Here is a 13156-nt window from a genome sequence, read left to right as displayed (position 1 = left end):
TTGGTATCAGAAGGACACTCTAACCAACCGAGCTACCCAGCCAGGGCTGAAAATGCATTTAATGCACCTAACCTACCGAACATCTGAGCTTAGCTTAGGCTAACTCAGAACGGAATATTAAAAAAATACAGGTAACACAGTATATTATAGAGTATTGGTTGTTTACTCTTGTGATCCCGTGCGTAAGGGGGAGCTCCAGTTCACTGTCGCTGCCCAATATCATGAGAGGCTATCATACTGTACACCAGTAGCCTGGGAAAAGATCCGAATTCAAAATTTGAAGTATGGTTTCTACTGGATGTGTACTGAATGTATGTTGCTTTCACACCATCATAAAGTCAAAAAAATCTTTTTAAAAAAATGTTTTTATTGGTTTCAGAGAGAGGAAGGGAGAAGGAGAGAGAGACAGAAACATCAATGATAAGAGAGAATCACTGATCGGCTGCCTTCCGCATGCCCCCTACTGGGGTTCAGCCTGCAACCTGGGCATGTGCCCTGACTGGGAATTGAACTATGACCTCCTGGTTCATAGGCTGATCTCAACCACTAAGCCACACCAGCCAGGTAGTCAAAAAATCTTAAGTGGAATCATCATAAACCAGGGACCCTCTGTCTATATGGTAAAAAAAAGAGGTGCTTATAAGCAATAAATCAGATAATGGCTACTGGGGTTACAGAATCGTATGTGTGCAAAAACACTAATTTTCTTCTTTTGGTTTTCTTTTATTTTGTTCTCTCCAGACCACAAAGCAAATTACATAAAAGCAGAGAGGCTTCAAACTAATGATACCCTTTCATAACGGTCTGGTCATTTGGGTTGTCCTGGAGATCAAGTCAAGAAGTTATAGTAAAACTACACACCCTTTTGAAAACCGCTCATACAGGAAAGAGCAAGGAATCTAGGACTCGCCCCTTTAAAAGGCATCTGAGCTTCCCCTTTATGCAGAGCCAGAGATGCCAAGGCAGCCTCTGGGAGCCCTCTGGGCCACACTGCCCGAGGCAGCCCGGTTCTTGTGCTACCACTGTCTGCTCACTCAGTGGTCCCTTTCCGAAAGAGCAAAATCCTGACTGGATTCTATCTGCTCCGCAGTCTTAGTTAGAACAGTTCCTTTCCCATGTCCATCTGATATAATAAATGTTTTAAGTAAAACACATGCATATGAGGGCTGTTTAAGTGCTCTTACTGACTTCTGATCTAGGGGGATTCTGTCCATTTTATTGGTTTTGACTTTTCTTCCCTTAAAGCTCAGAGTAGCTAGCAGTCAGCAATCGAGGGACTCCTGTTTATATACTTCCTGCCCCTTTTCCACTGGGAGAAAGATGCAAGGAGGAAAGGGGGGAAATGAAGAGAAGGAGCAATGGCTTCACTTATTTTGCTGGGACTTCACTCTCTGAAAGGTTGGACACATCCTTGGAGACTCCTGAAGGTCTGCTCTGTCCTGCATTTGCAGGAGAAAAATTTCTAACTTAGACTATAGGCCAGAAAGGTGAATGGGAGGTTGCTGAATCAATAAAATATACACAGGGCAAATGGTCAGTTATCTGCACTATTTCTTCAGACAACTGAGAAAAAGAAACAAAATTCAGTGACACTTTTGTTCTAAATGCTCACATATAAAGATTCTGCTTTACCTCGTGTTTTCAGAAACACTCCAGGCATGTGGAATAAACTCTCCCGAACTTTAAAAATAGGAAAAGGATTGACTGGGTCTGAATGTTTGGGAGTGAAAGTGCAGGAATGGGGGGAGGGAGTATTAAGTTTAAAGCAGTTATTGTTATTCTCTGCCTTCCCCCACTCCCTCCATTCCCTGGAAGGTGGGGTTCATAGTAAAACACTTCTATCCATTCCACTCCCAAACCTACTCTACTAAAAATCAATGATTTAAAAGCTATTGTTTTAAAAAGGACTTTCAGTTTAAAACACTACTATGATCATATGTTAACATCTATGTGTAAAAATTGTGTTAATGAGAACAATTCTTTTATGTAATCAATGGGTAATATCCATGCAAGTGGAAAACTACTGAAATACCACTGTATACGTCTTTTAAAGTAAAAAGAAAAATCTTCGAATGAAACCTTGTGATGTAAGGCTCACATTGCATTGTAAATTGACACAAAGTGAGAGTCTAGAGATGTTTCTACTCTGACCAATAATCCTACTAACAAAAAAATTATCCTAAGGAAGTTATTCAACAGAAAGAAAATAGATATAAAAAGGACTGTCATAGAATCACTTAAAAGCAAAACAAGAAAACAATCTAAACATCCTATGACAGGCACCCACTGCATCCATTTCTGTTGCCGTGCTCATCACATATTAATGATTTGACAACTATCTTCCCAATAGAGCATAAGCTCCATGAGCACAGGGGTTGTCTATGTCTAGATCCTTGGCACATAATAAATGTAGGATGCAGGAATTAAGAACAGATATTGAAAAATCTGTAATATAATGTGAAGTAAAAATAACTATCTATCTATCTATATATCTATATATATATATACATGCTAGAACTGAAACTCTGTATGTATATACACATGAAAATGACTGTACAAAAATGAAAGTAGTTATATTAGGATGAGGAATCATTAGATAGCTTTTAAATTACTTTAAATATTCTTTAAGGTTGTTGTTTTAGTGCCTTTGAAAAGTAAAAAGAAGGAACATATTGCTGTTATATACACTCAACATGACTTCATCGTAGAAATGAAATGGCAATTATAAAAGCTTGAAGCGTCACCCCAGCTCACCCACAGGAACTCAGGTATCCATTTTTTGCTCAAGGATAGAAAGACACAAAATACTCATATATCATAGCTAGCATAACCCTATTTTTAGTAAAATCCTGAAACAAAGGCAATATGTTTTAAAGAGACAGGTAGAAAAGTCCTCTAAAGCACTCTTTTGAAGAGTGAATTTGCTGGTTACTAACAGCAGGGGGTGCCAAAGGGATCGCTATTGTTCCCAGGAGATGGCCAGGAGGACTGTCACCACCTTGGCTAAAAAGCTTAAGCTGCGCTGAGAAAATACTGCTGGTTTTCCCCTAACAATGGGGACCTATGGGTAAAACTCAGGTGCTCTGTAGACTTGAATGAATAAAAATTACATTCTTATTTTCACTAGCTATTTAGCATTTTCTTGAATTATAGTCAACAAATCACAATTTTTTAGCAGTGCTGGTGAGTTGTCATGAACAGAAATCATAGATATAATGATAGCACATTCCAGTTGGTGCAGATGTCTCCAATATCACAATCATTCCTTTGAAACCAAATTTCAGGAGTTACCAGATCTTGTTACTCAATGTATTAACAACACCATACATATTATTATTCTATCACAAATTTAACAGTTTGATAACTTTAAATACAAGAAATGCTTGTGTAGTCATGTGAATGTTATTTTCTGCATTTACAAACACTTTTCTGAGAAGGGCTTTTATAGGCTTTACCAGACTGCCAAAGGCGCAGGCAGGCAGGGTAAGAACCTCTGCTCAGCCTAAAGGAAGGCAACCAAGAGTAAACATCAAGATGGATCTGAACAAAGTTGGCAAGAAAAGGGAGTATGTTAAGTCACAAGAGAGAAGTGGCTGTGATGCACATTTTCATTCAATCTGAAGAGAATTTTTGCCTCACAGGCTCCAAAGTACCCCAATCTGTCCAGAGACCTAGTTCATGGGTGGGACATTCAGAGATCGACTTAATACAATTTGCTACTACAAAGCAGTCTGTATTTAATATAGGTGCAGAAGCATGAAATACAATGTGAATGCTGTCCCCAGCATCTCTCTGAAAGTAACAATTACCTGTGGACTCTCCAGATACCAAATATTCATTTAATGAACAAAATCAAATCCAGAATTACACCAAAGGCAGAGCTGAGATACTGAGATAAGCAACAGAGTCAATACTCACATTCGAACAAAGAGTGACTCTTTGGATGTCAGACCAGGAGATGAATACTTTTCAACCAGGGCCAACGTACTGAAGCCAAACTTATGAATGGGCTCATTGGAATCCAGTGGGGGGAAATCTGTGTCAACCTCCCCATCATCCTCAGCAATATGCAGGCAGTAGGCACTGACATTGTCGCTGAAAGGAAAACCAAAACGGTGAGTGAAAACCAAGCTAAAAAAGGAACTCGGCGACCAGAGGCCCTGATGTACAGCAAGCAAACTGGGGAAACGGCTGTCCTTTACCCCGAAGCCTGCGGTTATATTCAGATCCCCCAAACCCCACCTCATTTGATAAGGAGAAAATACATGGCAGTGCAAAGGGGGGAAAACCAATGTGAAACAAGAGCCTTTACACTCTCTGTTCTTCCAACAAATACTTACTGAGCACTTGTTGTAAATAAGACACAGAACCCTTAGATCAAAGATTAGAGTTAGCAACAGTCCTCAAGGAAGCTTACAATGTAGCAGGGGGGAAAAGTAAGCACTATATTAGCTATAATATAATTGTAAATAAAATAAGTATCATAAAAGAGATACACAAAACTATAAAAGAGAAAAAATGATTTGGGGGAAATCGGTGGACTTTGATTTATGGTCAGGATTAAGAAAATATCTGCTCTAGCTCAAGAAGTAACAAAGACAATCAATACAGTTCTCCTTTCTCTGAAGAAAATCAGCCTCACTTGGCAGGACCTGATTCCAAACACCAAGGATACTTAACAGAGTAAAGCAAATGACCTGATTTATCCTGACCAGCTGCTTAGGGACTTTTCTCACTTCCCTAGAATGTCCCATCAGTAATCCCAGTTTCTAGCCTCTCCCAGTTTGCAATCAACACGCATCTCTTTCTCCTTCTTTGGGGAATTAAAAAGTCAATTTGCTGGAAAAGGGTGGGAAACTCTATCAACATAAAGACAATTTAAAACTGAGATCAACTTAAAACACTTTAGATACCCTGCTCCAAAGTTGAATTGTGAAACTGCAGATCTGCTAGTATTCAGAAGCATGAACCTAATAGTTTGAAAGGCAGTGGGTTTCTAAATTCTGCAGCTTAAATTTGGAGTTTTAATTATATGATTGATGCTTAAATTAATTAATTGCAAAGTGTATGCTAATTGTTTAATTGGTTGCTTGATCTATATAGATCATTTTTTGAATTAAATGAGTTGATTTACAAAGTTTATTGATTGGATGTGACAATGAATTATTTCACTGACTACCTGATTTGCAATTTTCCCAATTAATTCACAAATCTTTTGCCGCAATTCTGCTTACTGAGAGAGAGCCTACTTCAGGTGATCTATACTCAGTCTGTCACGATTAAGAGATATTTATTATATAAAACAGGTAATAAGGACAGATTAAAATTAATGGGAACTGTAAATCTGCTAAATGGATGGATAACAAGAAAGTAATCTGGCTATGTTTGTCACTATAAATTTCCTGTATTTGCAATGCTGTTAATTTAAAATTCATCTCTGAATGGTCTGGGAAACTTACAGATCTTTGCAAGAGGTTAACAAACACAAAACATGTGCAGAAGCAGAAGAAAGCCATTCAGATGAAGAAAACGTCATGGTGGAGGACCTATGAGCTTTGTGCCCAGGAAGACTTGAGTTCAACCCTAGCTCCATCACTCATGGGCTCTGTGGTTTCAGAGAATAAGCTTCACCACCTTGAGTTTCAGTTTCGACTTCTATAAAAAGGGTATAATCGCCTAACTCAGGGGTGGTTGTGAGGATTAGATGAGATAATATATAGCGCTGAGCATAGAACAGAGATAAAAAAAAAAAAAGGTATGATAACTATAAAAAGTCAGATGGAAAATAACTTTGACAGTAATGTCAATCCTTAAAGATAAACTGTGTGGATGGATATTAGCCAGAAAACAACAATGAAACTGAGTCCTATGTGCACACATCTGTAGCCGGAGTTAACATGTCCACTGTGCTCCAGCCTTGGGGCCACTGAGCCTCCGGGATTTTATGACCAGGGCAGACACTGATGAAGCAAGCAATGGACAGCACAGATTATTTATTGCCGTGTAAATTATCCTGAGGAATGCCTGTGATTCCCCAGCATCACAGAGGTTTCAAGGGCAAATAATAAGCCTATTGATCAAAGCAGAAAGCCAAGCACTGGTATCAGAAGAATTTTGCTTTGATTGTCATGGGAGGCCCACAAATCCCCTCAAAACAAACTCAACAAATGTCACAGGCTTAGATCTGAGAGCCAAAAGACTCACTGCCAAGTGCTGTTATTCTTCCCAGTTCTAAATACAAGGTGTGAAATCACTTATTGTTTCAAAAACATATTTGCATAGTGCCTGCCCAGTGCTGCTGCCTGACCCGACACTGGGAACCCAGCAAGGAGAAGAATGACTGGCTCACCGTGTATTATACAAAACTTCAGGAAGTCTTTTCTGGTTTATCAGTAAAGTTTAGCAGCAAACAGTGCTCCAAACCCTAAAACCTCTTAACTGAATGCCTAAGAAAAAAAAAAGACCGAAATTCCATATTCTGTGTATGGTCATAGTGGTTCTTTTGTGCCTTTATACAAGAATGATTAATGGAAAAGCTACTGTGGTATTTTGACTTCTAAAACTGCTTCAGGACTCCAAATTAGTACTAGTACAATAACCATTAGTATCATTAGCTACATCTATTGCGTGCTAAGTGCCAGGAATTGTGCACAGTGGTTTAGACACATAAGCTCACTGAATCTTCGTAGCAGCTCCGTCACATTGTTATGTGTGTGTGTTTACAAATGAGAAAACTGAGGCTCAGCGAGGTAAGCGGTTTGCTCAAGATTAAACAGAGTGAGATTCAAACCCAAGTAGTCAAGAACCCTCACTCCTGACCCCCACCTAGCTCTCTGCCAAAGCCATGGTGTGTTCCTATGGACATGCTACAACTTTGGAAAGGAGGAGGAAACCACGTGCATTATAAAAAATTAGAAGCTTAGAGATATTTATTTCAACCTCCTTGTTGTTACAGCTGGGAAATTGATGCCTAGAAAAGAGGAATAACATGGTCGGGATCACCCAATTAAATAGGGCCAAAGCCAGGTCTAGAGAACTCTGGTCTCCTTGCTTCCGTTCCATTACTCTTTGATCAAATCAGAAAATGGTGGCATTGTGAAGTGGGGAGGGGAACAAAGGGGGGCAGCTGTGGTCTCTGACTCAGGAATTCCCCAAATATAGACATCTGGGACTTATAAAACAGTGAAAACAGGGGCGCCTCCTTATGACATAGTTCAGTGGGATGAAGAGAGGTTTTGCAGTCAGATCTGGTTTCAGTGCTAACTCAGCCATTAACCAGCTGTGTGACCAAATCTCTCTGAGTTCCATTTTCTTATCTATTAAAAGCTTTCATTGATTTCTCTAGGAGAATCATTTGGAAAAGTGATTCTCCTCTGTGGTCTTCCAGAACTTGGTTGATATTTCTGCGTATAACATTGCTCCTTTTATTATTTATGCATCTATGTTCTCCTAAAGAGCAGGATCCTATTGTCTCTGCATCCTCACTGAAGAGTAAGTGGCCGGCATTTAGAAAGTACTTAACAAATATTTGTTGAATGAATGAACATATGAATGTGTAGCCTGAATCACACTGTACCCATAAAAAAAACATAATGGGTATTGTTATTATTTTTTTATTCTCACCCAAGGATATGTTTTTTTAATTGATTTTAGTGAGAAAGGGAGAGAAACATTGATGTGTGAGAGTAACATTGATCAAATTAATAGGCAGAAGACCAAACTCAGGCTGCCCCTCCTCCTCCTTCTCACACACCAAAAAAAACCACAACAAACAAAACCCACTCTTCCAATGCTCCCTATATCAGTGAAGGGCACAACATACAAAGTTGTGCAAATCAGAAATCTTTGATACCTCTCCTTTCTGACACTTCCCGTATCTAACTCATTCCTAAGTCATGTGAATGTTTCTCTCTTAAATTTCCAGAATCTGTCCCTTTCTCTCCATCTCCACTGTGGCCCCTGCCTACTTCTCGGTCTCTTTCCACTCCACTTTCTCTTCCCTTCTTTGTGCTCTGGCCGCACTGGCCTTCTTTAGTTCCCTGACCACAGCATGCTTCCTCTGGCCGCAGCATCCCTGCTATGTGGTTCCACCTGCCAGGACCTTCCCCTCCAAATGCCTCTGGTATCACCTTCTTGGGGAATTTCTCCCTAACGCAACTCCCAGGCTGGACTCTCATAAACAGCATTCCTTTCCTTTAGAGCACTTAGCTCAGCTTTTAAGCAAACCTTATTTGGTTTAACTTTTTAAATTTTCTGCCCATTTCCTTCACTAGACTCATGACAGAGAGCCCACATGTGGTTCCATGAACCACTGTATACTCAGCAAAGTGCCTGGTATACCGTAAAGCAAACACTCAATAAATATTTATTGTATACAATGACAAGTGAAATGAGTCAGTTACAAAGTGCTAATACATTTGATAATTTCTTCTTCCCCACGAAACTATGAATTTTTAGATTTCTCTTGTACATTTTATCCTCAATACCTAGACCCTAGAACTCCATAAATATTTCCTGAATGAAGGAATGACTGAGGAGTCGAGCCTTCGAGATTAAGCAGGATATCAAGAAGAATAAGAGAGGCATTCCTGACTAAGGAAACAGCAAAAGCAGGCATGGTATCAGCATCGAGAAGATGCCATTTAAAGAATGTGATACATTAGGATGCATGGGAGTATGGCTGGGGGGTCAGAATGGAGGTTAGGCTGTATTATTTAGGTAAATGATTCCCAATGATGACCCTAAGGAATATAAATTAGAAGCAAAAACCTACAAATGGGAGAAGAGTAGATAGAGATGGGCAGGTAGACAATAACAGAAGGAAGGAAGGAAGGAAGGAAGGAAGGAAGGAAGGAAGGAAGGAAGGAAGGAAGGGAGGGAGGGAGGGAAGGAGGGAGGGAGGGAGGGAAGGGAGGGAATTCTAACTGCAAAGTTGTCAGAAAGCATATAAGATCAAATATTCCTATATACTTTCATGGCAAAGCACAATTGCATCATCAGGGAAGGCTAAATTATGCTACTGTTGCTGAACTACCACTAGTTTGGTTTGTATTAATAGCTGGTTATAGTTACAGTATTTATCAGCAACAGAAATGAACATTTACTGAGCACTTGCCATGTATTTTCTTAATTTTATTTTCATAACTACCCCTATTAGGAAGTTTCTATTCTTATTTTACATATGAAACCTGGAGCACATGGGGTTGAAGTGATTCATCCAAAACCAGCCTGATAGGTATTCACGCCAGAATTCAAATCCAGACTATGGCTTTGGATCCCCGACTCAACCACTATGTTATATGCTGATTAAGAAGGCAGAGGAAAATGTTAATACATTTTTAGAGCAGTGGTCGCCAACCGGTGGTCCGCGGACCACTGGTGGTCTGTGAGGTCCAAAAGGTTGGCGACTGCTGTTTTAGAGAGCTTCTATGAAAAACTATTAAAATTAAGAAAGTTTGATACTAAAGGAGATAAACCCTCAACTATCTACAAAACCCACCAAGTTTCCCAAGGGCTCTAGGTAGCTGAGGTTACATTAGAATGAAGTGGATCTGTAGTGAACTCCATTGCACGGTAAAACCATGTCTTTATATATTCTAGAGCTGCACTTCCCAACATCTGGCTACTGAGCACATGAAATGTGGCTAGCCTGAATGGAGATGTGCTGTAAATAGCAAATAAACACAAGATGTCAAGCATGTGAAAAGATGCTCAACATCATCTCATTAGGGAGTTGCACATTAAAACAACAATGAGATACCACTGCACACCTATTAGAATAGCTCAAATCCAAACCATTTGCAAAACCAACTGCTGGTGAGGATGTGGAGCAAGAACTCCCATGCATTGTTGATGGAAATGCCAAATGGTATAACTATTTTGGAAGACAGTTTACAATTTCTTAAGAAAGCTAAACATAGGCTTACCATACAATCCAGCAATTGCACTCCTAGGTATTGGCAAAATGAATGGGAAACTTATGTCCACACAAAAACCTGCACATGAAAGTTTACAGCAGCTCTAATAACTAGAGGCCTGGTGCACGAAATTTGTGTACGGGTAGGGCCCCTAGGTCTGGCGGGTGAACAGGGCCGATCTGTGGGGCAACTGGCAGGGTGATCAGGGAGCCCCCGCTGGCACCCACATTGGCTGGCCTGGGGCCTGCGGGCTGGGGGCAGCTCCTGCGTTAAGCGTCTGCCCCCTGGTGGTCAGTGCGCATCATAGCAACCAGTCGTTCCACTGTTCGGTTGATTTCCATATTAGGCTTTTATTATATAGTATTCCCACAAACTGGAAGTAATCAAGCTGAACTTCAATAGGTGAATGGAAAAACAAACAGTGGTACATGCATACAATGGAATATTATTCAGCAATATAAAGAAATGAGTTATGAAGCCATGAAAAGACACAAAGGAACCTTGAAATGCATATTACTTAGTGAAAGAAGCCAGTCTGAAAAGGCTACAAATAGTATGATTCTAACTAGCTGATATTCTAGAAAATGCAAAATGATAGGAGCAGTAAAAAAATGAGTGGTTGCCAGAGTTGAGGGGGGCTGGATAAAGAGATAGAGCACCGAGCATTATTAGGTCAGTGAAACCATTCTACATGATACAATCTTACGAGTGCATTCTAATGTAAATGATTCACTTTAGTTAATAATAATGTATCAATACTGGTTCACTGATTGTAACAAATGTATCACACTAATATAAAATGTTAATAAAAAGGAAAGATGAGAGGCAGGAAGTAGATATGTGGGAACTTTATACTTTCTGTGCAATTTTTCTGTAAACCTAAAACTACTCTAAAAAATAAAGTCTATTAAAAATGTTTTAAAATCTTACAGGTAACCAGCCTTCAAAATTACATAAAAAACAGAGCCAGTTGATTCACATGAAACCAACATATCACTGGCGACAATAAATGTTAGTAAGATAAACTTCCCTATGAAAAGACATTGACTTAAATTGGGTCAAAAGAGAAAACCCTCACAAAATTATTCATCATATCTAAACCTAAAAAGCTGAACAAAGATATATTAGACTAGACTAGTGCAAAGAAGAACAAGGGAGGAAAGCTAATTGTACTGCAATAAAGAAAAAAAAGGGGGGAGCAGGCCACAATACAAAAATAAAACAGGGCTATTTTATATTGAAAAAAAGGAAAACTCACAGTAAAGATATGAAATGCATGAATCTTTTTGTGCACTGACATATACAAAATGGAAACTGCTGAAATCTCAGGAGAAATTGACAGAAGCATACAACAAAATGGAAACTTTAATCCATTTCTCTTAATCATCCATAGATGAAATAGTTAAAAGATGCAAGAACATGATAGTAATTAAAGATGTTGATTTAATATATATTGAATTCTGTAACCTATACAGAATAATTGTTTCCAGAATCCATAAAATATTTATAAAAATTTATTGTATAGTAAAGCTGCAAAATATAAATAAACCTCTAAGCAGAAATTTTATATGCCATATTTTCTGATCAAAATTCAATAAACATGAATCTATATAACAAAGTCTAAATTTAAAAATTCTTCCAAATAGATAGTTTCCCCTAAAAATCACTGCATCAAAATAAGTAGGATAATAAATACCACATTCCAATTTTGCTCAAGAGCTAACAAAGGAAGCCAAGAATTCCAGCTAAATTCTCCATTCCTTCCCTGCGGCCAAAGCCTACTACCATAAACAGTTTACAAGGCAGAGACAAGAGAACAATGTTCTTAAATAAATGGTTTTCTTGATGACCAAAATGAAATGAGAGGAAGGGGTTCTTTCCCATGCATCTAGCAATTTGGCCCCTAGTGAATGAAGAGCTCCTCCAAAGGGCCAACCCACTGGAAAGATCAAATAAGGACCTATTCCCACACCTAAGTTCAAATAAGCTAGAAAGAAAACACTTGCCTCACTGATAAGAAGAGATCCCAGGGATTTACCTTACAGATTGTCTTATACAAAACACAATGGAGAAATCCATGTAAGAATTGTAAAAAATTTGTCCTGTAAGAACTGTAAAACATTTCAAAAGACCATAGTTTCTTTAACTTCAATACAATATAATTCTGTAATTCAAATTATAGTTATAGAGCAACTATTTAAAAAATGTCAACACGCTTGATATACTTCAGAAATATAAATTTTAATAAGATGTACTCAATTGCAGAGGCTTACAAACTATTACAAGAGATAGTCTCTATTTTGGGGGTTCAGAATTGCTAATTATATTCGTTGATCTTCCTTTTCCTCATTAATATCTGGTTTGCTTCATTTACTGCTTTCTAATAGGAATATATTGAAATTTCCCAGTTTGACTGTGGATTAGTTAATGCCTCTTTAAAACTCCCTTAAAATAGGTTAGACTATGTTGCTAGATACATACACAGTCAGAATTATTAAATCTTGATGGGCTGCTCCTTTTCATTATGTAATCTACCAAAATATCCCTACTGACATGTTTTTGCCTTAAATTCTACTGTCTGATGCACTGCCACTGGCCCAATCTCTCTAGATAAGAAATTTAAGTAGGGGAAAACCAATGCAGCAAAGCACTTTCAAGTTCAAGCTATGATGTACAAGCACAGAGACTCTACATTCAAGCTCTACATTTTAAAAATAATTATTTAATGAGGAATAGAGTCTAGGGACTGAGAGAAAAACTGAGCCAACGACTGGCAACAAAGAACTAATTCAGACCAAAGGAAATAAAGCAAAAACCTTGGCACTGAACAGACCAGGAATGAAATCCTGACTCTGCCATCTCCCACTGGTGTAACCTGAAGCAAGTAACAATTCTCCTTTGCAGAATGAGGGTCATAATGCTCACCTCACAGGGAGCTAGGAGAATTCAGTGAGAAATCAGGTACGAAACGCCCAGCATGGTCCCAACTCATGGTAGGTACTTAATAAACATTAGTTCCCTCCCACTAACTCCCGTGCCACTTTTATCAGCAAGCCTCATAAAAGGGTTTGAAATTGCAACATGCATTTTCCTCAAGTCTGGATTCACAAACTTATCAGTGTATTTACAAGTAGATTCTGAGATGAGCCTGAGATACACAGGTCCAAGATCTGGTGAGCAACCTGACCTACATTAGTGTGGACGTCTGCTTCCCAGCCCAATGCCTAGAAACACTGGGC

The 13156-nt window shown here is 38.8% G+C and overlaps 1 protein-coding gene across 9 annotated transcripts in view; it reads right to left on the bottom strand.

Annotated features, from left to right (window-relative positions):
• Nucleotides 1-13156, bottom strand: part of MAPKAP1 (MAPK associated protein 1) — a 185813-nt gene that overhangs the window by 100382 nt on the left and 72275 nt on the right. For 8 of the 9 annotated variants that reach the window (XM_070430662.1, XM_070430668.1, XM_070430665.1 and 5 more), the window contains one exon: nucleotides 3919-4095. The exons of the other annotated variant lie outside the window; for it this stretch is intronic. In XM_070430662.1, coding sequence (XP_070286763.1) covers nucleotides 3919-4095 — 177 coding nt within the window. The remainder of the gene's footprint in view (nucleotides 1-3918; nucleotides 4096-13156) is intronic. 9 annotated transcript variants of the gene reach the window in all.

The sequence above is a fragment of the Myotis yumanensis genome, unplaced genomic scaffold (assembly GCF_028538775.1).
Source record: "Myotis yumanensis isolate MYYU_CA2020_CCGP unplaced genomic scaffold, mMyoYum1.0.hap1 SCAF_12, whole genome shotgun sequence".
Lineage (NCBI taxonomy): Eukaryota > Metazoa > Chordata > Mammalia > Chiroptera > Vespertilionidae > Myotis > Myotis yumanensis.
The sequence above is the reverse complement of the archived record's forward strand: the minus strand, read 5'-3'. Positions and strand labels throughout refer to the sequence as shown.